This window comes from Meleagris gallopavo, chromosome 7, assembly GCF_000146605.3.
Source record: "Meleagris gallopavo isolate NT-WF06-2002-E0010 breed Aviagen turkey brand Nicholas breeding stock chromosome 7, Turkey_5.1, whole genome shotgun sequence".
Classification (NCBI taxonomy): domain Eukaryota; kingdom Metazoa; phylum Chordata; class Aves; order Galliformes; family Phasianidae; genus Meleagris; species Meleagris gallopavo.
The window spans coordinates 643,447-652,269 of NC_015017.2; the positions used below are offsets into that span (position 1 = coordinate 643,447).

The window sequence follows — 8,823 nt, forward strand, 5'->3', positions numbered from 1 at the left end:
ATTATGCGAGTCAATGCCTGGGACAGCACAACAGCCTCAGGCCACAGCAGATCTATTTTAGTAACAAAAGCAGAGAGGCTGATGAGCACAACCCCATCTCTGTTCTTCCCAGCTTGGCTCTTTTGCTGGTTTTATAGGACTCCTGTGACCAGCACGACAGAAGGTGAGTGACCAAGTCTGACAGGGCAGAGGTGATGGGAGCTGGAGAGGGACCAAGCTTGCCTTACCTCTCCCTGTAGGCTGGCCTCGAGCTCCAGAGCGATTCCTCAGAGGGCCGGAGTCCACCAGGGAGGGGCATGCTGAGTGCAGAGCAGGAGCCTGCAGAGCTGGGTACAAGGCTGAAGGTTGATTCCTGGTCTTTCCCAACATCCCTCAGCCCCAGTTCCCTTGCTGGAGGTGGAAGGGTCCCTGTAAGCCCTACGTTCCCTTTCATACTGGGGGTCCCTGTTGGCAGAGCCAAGCCTTTGCTGGAGAGATGGTCTGTTGTGGTTGCTTTGAAACACTGGGGAAAGCCAACTTCATTGTGAAATAAAGTATGCTTTGGGTCATTCCCCCCTCCTCTTTCTTCACAGGACTCAGCTAAGGGTTAGACCATGATGACACCTGGGAGCGTTGCTATCAGGTTGCTTATGGGCACACTTTCCTCCAGACTCAGATCTGGGGAGGTTCTGCCCCAGCAGTCACCAACAGAGCCATCAGAAGGGTGAGACAGAGGGGCAGGGCCTCACCCAGAGCCCAGCAGTGAGACTGTGATCTGCCTCATGGGGGTCATGGCTCTGCTTCAGCAACGGCAGCATTCCTACACATTTTGGTGACATGGGCATAGTGTTATTTTTATTGCTTTTTTTTTTTGTTGCTGCTCCCAATAAGTTAACTGGGGCATGTATTACTCATCAATACAATCAATCAAGCAGCCGGAGCCGTTAATAAGCTGAGTGCCAGAGGGCAGGAAAACCTCTCCATTGCCCAAAATACTCTTCAAGCAGCGGGACCGGTGAGCTGTGGTTCCTGCTGATCGCAGCTCCAAACATACTGGGGCAGCTCCTGCTTGTAAGTGGAGACTGCACCTGTGCCAGACCTTTCCCACAGTGAATGTTGGTTTTCCACCCCAATATCCAGATTGACAACATCCCCACCCTCCAAGGCCAACTGGAAGTAATCATTTTTAAATCCCACTGTCAAAAGATGGTAGCATCCTTTTCCTATGGGCTCCCAGAAGATCTAAAAAGAATCTAAATAAATCACCAAAACAATGGAAAGAGTGGAAAACACAAGCAAAGCCCTGCAAGCAGCAAAGGTGAGACTCACCTTTGGGGGCCAGAGGGCTGGGGTCAGCAGCACAGGCAGCAGGGAGAGACCTGGAAGAGAGTGTGACACTTAGGCACCCACTGGAGCATCCTCTTGGCACCAGGAATAAAACAGCCTCAAGCAGGGGGTCCTTGGCAGGTGTTTGTTTTGCTGGTCACCACTGAGAAGAAAAAACAAAAACAAAAATAACACTGAAGCTCAGATGCTGCTGCACATCAAACTCCCATGTAGGTCAAATCTCCAGTTCTCAGACATTCACTCTTGGTTACAAGTCCATACCCTTTTACAAACTCCAAACCACAGCTGTTTTTCTGCAAGATGTCAGCTCCTGACCAGCTGACGTTTTGGTGCAGAAAGGTGAAGTTCTGGACAGAGCCAGCAGGGCCAGGCCACAAGCAGCATGCTGATGGATTTCCCCACTGCCCAACACCACCCCTGAGCACAGTTCCAGTTCACCAAAATGCACGTGAGCTGAAGGACTCAGACCCTGGAAGGAAAGAGGGCTGCAAGGAACACTTTGCAATGCAGATGCGTGGAGAGGAGCCTGCTTCTGAGAATATTGCTGCTTAGGTCTTGCGTGTTTCCCCAGTAAGCGTTTATGGCACATGTTGGAACGCTCTTTTAAGCATTTTGGAGAGAAAGTCTGCTGAGAATCACAAAAAAGGAAAGCCTTATTTGTCCTCCAGATCCCAATTTTCAGCTTATCCCAAGCCCAAGCATCCAGGAAATGCATCACTAATGACCTTGTCAGCAGATTTCTAAATCAAATATTAGTCCATCTTCCAGAAGCTCTGCTTCTTATTACATGCATCACAGCCCTTCTGCCCATACACTAACAGACTGCCAAGCACAACAAGCAGCCAGCCACGGCAGGATCTGGCTCATCTGTAGACAATGCAAGTCAGTGGTTGTATTAAAAGGCCGCTTACAGACAAGTGATTTTTTGTCCACTTGTGGATCTTCACCATCATCTCCCAAATCCTCTCTCCAGGTTGGCTAAAGCCCCTGCACCTTATCATTTTTCCTTTTCCTGGTTGATTCTCTCCAGTGAAAAACTCAATGGTGCAATGAGAAAGACACAGGAAATCTGTGATATTTTCTTGCCAGATCCCAGCAAAGCACACCTATTGCTCCCACACAAAAGCATCTTGAGGATGCAATCAACACCAGGTTGGCAGCACCATTTCCTTGCTCGATGCCACTTATGTACTGAAGATCTTGGCCACTGCTGAGCGCCACCACTCCCTTCCAGCCTCATGGTATAGAGAACTCACTAGCTCACACACTGCCCTGCCACTCTGCTCAGCCATGGATGGGCTACTTCTGGCTCACCCATCAGCACACATAGGGAACCTTTTACGAGGGATATCAAAAGGGAGCTTGCTCAGGCAAAAAGAGATTTTCAGGGATCTTGCCTAGAGTCTCCCTATTTCTGCACCTAGTCATGACTGGAAATGCAGATGCAGCTCCTCTATATATTATCCTAAGGCGCAGCCCCAAATACCACCAGGTGTGACCATGACCATTGCCCCAGCACCCAGTCTGTCTCTTCTGCCAACTGCAAGCTCACAAAAGCAAGTACCACTATTTAAAGACTAACACAAGCTGCCTGCACAGGTGCCCTGAGCAAAATCAGCCAATTAAGCTTGATGTCAGCTTCTCCTCACCTGTGAGCACTTTGCATTTCTCCTGCTGTTTGTTTGGTTCATGTTTTGCACAAGGGGCCAAGGGAGGATCACGCTTTGCTGCAGATCCCAGGGAAACTGAAGACCTTGAAAAAAAGGCAGTATGTAGCTGGCAGGGAGTGCTCTAGCAGGGTTACAGTGCTCTCCCTAAAACCTGAGCTGCAGTGCATTCCCACATAGGGCTTGTCCTGCTGTGTGTCTGTGAGGACCTACATTGGGCGGGACGCAGCAACACTGGGGGGATCTGCTGGGTTCTGCTGCCTGGCTTCCCAGTGGCACCGCTGATCGCAAAAGGGAGAGAACGATCCTCCCCTGACCTGTGTTCCCATCATCTGACTCTCTGTGTGTTTTACACAGACAGAGGCAATGATTTTAATGTCCCAGTGAACAAGCTGTCGGGATGCATTAGCCTCAGCTGGCAGGCTGCAGAGATGGCTTCTCCTCCCAGGCACTGCCCAGCAAGGAACTAAGACATGAGCGCATGCATACCAATGGTGCCCATTATTCTCCAGTGCTTAATGAAGCCTCCTTGGAAGCCCTGTTCCTCGGGAGAGGAGGTGGGAGTGCAGGTGAGTGTCTTGGCTGCAGGGCGGGCAGGGAGGCAGCCACTGCCGCCTGAAATGATGGGAACTGAGCGCTCCGGAGCCGTCAGAGCTGCGGCAGCGATGAGCTGAGAAAAGCCATGAGCTACGTGAGCTGAGCTGACATCAGCCCCCTGGGCAGGTGCCTAATGAGCAGAGACATTGTCCATTTGGGAAGATGAGAGGAAGGTAGGAAGCTTCCTAGCTGACACCTGGTGCCCTCCATCTGTGCTCCCAGTTGAAGGATGGGGGACAGGGGGCAAAGGTGGGGGGACAGCACCTGGGAAATGGGTGGGGTGACACATCTCATCACCTGGAGCTCCTTCTTTGAAATGTTCTGCTTCACTACCGAGTGGGAAGTGAAACCGCTGCTTCCCAAGCACAGCCCCGCTGGGTGCATCCTCACAAACCAATACAGCCCTGCACCTGCTGAAATGCACTGGCATGGGAAGAGGTGCCAGGAGCAGCAGTGTGCTGGCCTGCTCTGCGCTCCCGTGTCCTGCATCCCCCTGCAGTGCATCAGTGCTGCAGCACGTGGGAGTGGGATGGTACAGTCCCGGCAGCACCCGTCACCCCCCCGACACTTCTACAAACCCAGTTCAGTCAGTCTCTATAAATCCAGCGAGCCCACTTGTCACAAGCTCTCCTCCAGTTTACCTCGAGCCTCTTGCTTACCCACCACCTTCACCAGTGCCTGGTGACGAGATGAGAGTGATGGAGTGGGAGAGAAGAGAGCCTTCACCTCCAGAAACAAAAGCTCTAAAAGCACTTCTGAGCCAGACAATTCCCGATTTACCCCCAGAGCCCTGCCAGGCACTCTGGGTCCACCTACCAAGCCTGTTTCTTGCCCCTCATGCAGAGGATGCTTTCCTCCCTACTGCGCATTAGTTCCTCCAAGGCTGAGGGGGTTTTATCAGACAGCTACCTCCCTGAAACCCCTCAGCAGCCACATGCATCCTCAGGGCTAACAAAAATGTAAAATGCAGAGCTCTACATCTTGGGGAAATCTTGGGGAAAAAAATAAATAAATAAAAGCCACAAGGTGCAAAAAATCATGCAAGGCCACACACGAGGTCAGGCTGGGAGCAGTGTCCCTGGAGCCACACTGTGATAGAATTACAGTCATAGGGGCTGGAAGAGACCTCTGGAGATCCCCCAGTCCAAAGACCTGCTAAAGTGACTTCTCTAAGGCAGGTCACACAGGAAGCATCCATGTTTTAGATATCTCTGGAGAAGAAGATTCCACAGCCTCTCTGGGCAGCTTTCTCCAGGCTGGACAGCCCCAGCTCCCACAGCCTGTCCTCATCCAGGAGGTGCTCCAGGCCCCAACCATCTTTGTGGCCCACCGCTGGATTCTCTCCAGCTGTTCCTTGTCTGCCTTGAACTGGGGAGCCCAGAACTGGACACAGTATTCTAAATGTGGCCTCACCAGGGCAGAGCAGAAGAGGAGGATCACCTCCCTCAACCTGCTGGCCACGCTCTTTTTAAAGCACCCCATGACACCGTTGTGCTCCCACTGTTGGGGCTGCAGCAGCAAGGTGCCAGTGGGTGCTGCAAAGCTGTGGGGCAAACCCTGGAGTAGGGACAGCCACCAGGCCCCTCCCCAGCACCGACTCCCCCACTGGGCTGGAGCAGATGAAGCAGCCACAAATCCCTGTAAGCCAGGGGAGGGAACTAATCTCTTACAGGACAAAGCAGTTGGCAAGGGGGCTGCTCGATGTTTCACTTCCTCCTCTCTCCTCAGGTCAGCAGTGTTTTCAGAGAAATGTGAACCAAAACCAAATTCAGATCCCTCTTTGGTGCTTCTGCCTTTGTTTTGCCTTCCATATTTTGCCTTCCTGCTGCTGCTGCTGCTTGTTTGGGAGCCTCTAGTGCTGAGCCCACACATAGTGAAATACCATGGGAGAGGGATGGGGCAGGAGACGAGCTATGGGTCACCCTGTGAGGACCACTGCCACCAAATCTGTGCTTCATATCCCTCACTAACTTGATTTGCTCTGGCTCAGGGGACATGGATGATCCCAGCATCAAGTATGGGACAAGACACCATCTCCATCATAGCTTGGCAGGGACATTTGTCACATTGCTCCTCCCGCCCTGCCTCGGAGGTGCAACCTGCCCCCAGAGTCACAAAGCGTCCAAAACAGCCACATCTTCCCCAGAGCTGACAGATGTCAGAAATGTCAGCAGTGTGCCTGCTTGGTGTTGGCACTACGGCTTCCCAAGCTGTCTGCCTGACTCAAGGTGTGCTGCGTGCAGCAGTCACCAAACACTGTGGTCTCATGGAATAGCACCTTCCCAGGCAAAGGGAATGCCTTTGTTCCAGTCATGTTCTGGGCTCTCCTCCCTACAGCTCCCCAAAATGTTGTCTTCATGCCTTTAAGCAGTGAATTGTTCCTGCGTTTGGACAAAGGACAGAGTTACGGGGTGATTTGGGCTGTGAGCACCTCTGGAGGTCTCTGAGCCCTGCTCTGAGCAGGGTGATACCAGGCTGGGTCCAGTTGGAATCATTTCACACTGAAAACTCAACGCTTTGTGGCAAATCATGGAATCATAGAATAGCCTGGGATGAAAAGGGATGAAAATGCTCATCTAGTTTCAATTCCCCCGCTGTGTGCGGGGTCACCAACCACCAGAGCAGGCTGCCCAGAGCCACATCCAGCCTGGCCTTGAATGCCTCCAGGGATGGGGCATCCACATGGATTAATGGAATCACAGAATCATTTAGGTTGGAAAAGACCTCTAAGACCATTGAGTCCAACCAAATCCTGAGCACAGGGATGCTGGCATGAGAGCAATTGTCCCAGAAACACACAAAAAATAGGCAAATTTCGGTTTAGAACACATCTCCTCCAGGCTGCAGAGGTGGGCAGCTCCCATGTTATCTCAGCCCATCACCCAGCCAGATGTCAGCCCTGCTGCAGCCGGCGACAGCACTAGGTGGCAATCCCGCACCGCCGAGCAGCCTCGCTGCGCCTGAGCCGAAGCTTTTCCGTCCCTTTCCGGTAATGAGGGACAGGGTAGCGCTTCGGTCCTTCCCCGCTTTCTGAAATCTCAGTCTGTTTTCTTCTCCAACAGAGCCAGCCCTTTGTGCTCTTTGCCACCATGGGTATTCTTCCAAATCCTTCTACAAATTCTTCCAGAAATTTTTCACATTCATTCTTCATCCAGTTAATTCTTCTGCCACTTCTCAAAGCTCTCACCTTGGCCATTTGGAGAGCACAACGGGCTGGGTTGACTCTGCAACACTTTAAAGCCGTCTGGGCTCAAGCCCAGCAGTGCAGCGACGGGGACTTTGCCATTAATCAATCCTCTGCCCATTAAGACACCACCAGTATCACCAGGACGGGCACGGAGCAGCTCCCATCGGCCTCCCCCTGTGCTCCCTGCTTCCCCCCGGTGACGGGCCCCGGCACGGCACGGTGCGGTGGCACATCTGGTGGCACGGAGAGGTCTGCAGCACAGCTGGGAGCAGCTGGTGTCCTGCGGACGGATGCGTGGAGAGTCAGAGCTTCGCCTCCAGATCCCTGCATGGATCCCCCGCCATCATTCCCTCCCATCTGCAGGAGGGTTGGGCCTTGCTCCCCGAAATGCAGCAGGCGTGTATATTTTCAGGAAACCACCACCTTGCACTGGTGGAAGTCAGCACCACAGGTTTGCTCCTTGGAGGCTGGGGAGTGTGAGTCATCCTCCAGCCTCTGCCCTTGAATCCCAGCCAAGGCATAAAAGCTTTTACCGCACCCAGACACAAAACAGCCATCAGCAAGACACCAAAGCCCGGCTCTGGGCTTAATCTCTTCCAGGGAGGTGACAACTCCAGGATGCTATCACCACCAGCTTGACTGGCCACTGGGGCTGCCCACATCCTGGCCACGTGGCCATGGTGTGGTGGGGACCAGGACACTGCCGCCTTGGGGAGGTGACACACACACCTGGTTCCTTAAAGGAGCAGTTTTTGGTGATAAAGAGGGATGAGAGCATCCATTTGTGGCCTCATAGATGGCCGTGGGATCTCTGTGAGGGGATGGAAGGGAGGAGAAAGCTCTGCTGTTCCCCACCCGTAGCTCCCTGCAGGGCCAGCACGGGGATCCACACACACAGCAGTGCCACAGCAGTGAGGGCACAGCCACTGTGCTGGTGAGAGTATGCTTCAGTTCCAAAATGTGCCCGTGCTCTCCCACATCCTTTGCACAGCCCAGAGACAGAAGCTGGGGTCCCCGTGCACAGTCACCAGACAGATCTGGGCTGGAGGCCCCTGACACAGCCCTGAAAGCTGAGCATCTTCCAACACACTCCAGTGGCACAGGTGTTTTGGCACCTGCTAGGGACTGCTCTGCATCATGCAGCAGAGCTACACCTTCACAATATAAAAACAGGTTGGAAATGGGTTTTCCCATCGCATCCGCCCAAAGGCTGCAATGGAAACAATCCTGAAAAGGGTGGATGAGATTCTGGGAGCGTTCCTCACCTCCCATCCTTAGGGCTGCAGCCAGGCAAAGATCTGCATGGGGTGCTGCTGCCCATGACCTAGGGGACCCCTGCCCAACCCAGGGCTAGAGGGGATGCACTGCAATGCAGCGCTCTGCGCCATTCCCGGGGGGCCATGCAGCATCCCTGCTAGGGTGGGGATGCTCCGCAGTGCTGCAGCCATGGGAGGAAGCAGGATGCCCGAATGCTTGGAGACACGGACTCCAAAGTACCAGGGCCTCCCTCGCCTGTGGTCACTGAGGATGGGGGGACATTCACCTGGTTGAGGGTGCAGCCATGAGTTTGGTTGGTGGGTGCCAGAGGATAAAGGGCTCAGACACCACCACTGACGCGGCACTTGGCGCATGCAGGACCCCATAGAGGCTCACACCCCAAAGGCAGTGCCCAGGGCTCACCCACACATGCCACATCCCTACCATTGCTCATGTCAGGGCCTGAGCTGCTCCCACCTGTGCAGCTTGGGGATGGGGACACGGGGGCAGCGCTTCGGGTCTTGCTGTCACCATCCAAGCAGGGATGGGATCCCATCCAGGGATGGGAAAAGGGACACCAAATTCCTAGCAGTGCAGGAGGTGGCACAGCCCCGGGAGAGACACAGCAGGGCGGGAGCAGCTCTGGGGGCTGCCTCTCCCTCCCGCCCTGCCTCGCCGGGGGGAACGCGCCCGGACCCTCCCAAAGAGAACAAAGTCCCGGGAAAGAAAAATCCTACCTGCCTCTGATGGACGGACGGACAGACAGGCTCGGGAGAGGCGCGGAAGGAC

General features: G+C 53.9%; 1 protein-coding gene across 29 annotated transcripts in view; it reads right to left on the reverse strand.

Moving 5' to 3' along the window:
* The window catches only part of PCBP3 (poly(rC) binding protein 3), a 49,287-nt gene that overhangs the window by 37,914 nt on the left and 2,550 nt on the right, over positions 1-8,823 (reverse strand). For 27 of the 29 annotated variants that reach the window (XM_019616835.2, XM_019616833.2, XM_019616830.2 and 24 more), the window contains exons 3-4: positions 1,309-1,468; positions 228-326 (exon numbers count right to left, since the gene is read on the reverse strand). Coding sequence is in view for 1 of the 29 variants with exons in the window: in XM_031554074.1 (XP_031409934.1) it covers positions 6,895-7,057 (163 nt within the window). In the remaining 28 variants the exon portion in view is untranslated. Of the gene's footprint in view, positions 1-227; positions 327-1,308; positions 1,469-6,288; positions 7,058-8,771 lie in introns of those variants that run through there. The other 2 variants (XM_019616831.1, XM_031554074.1) reach the window with 2 other exon arrangements.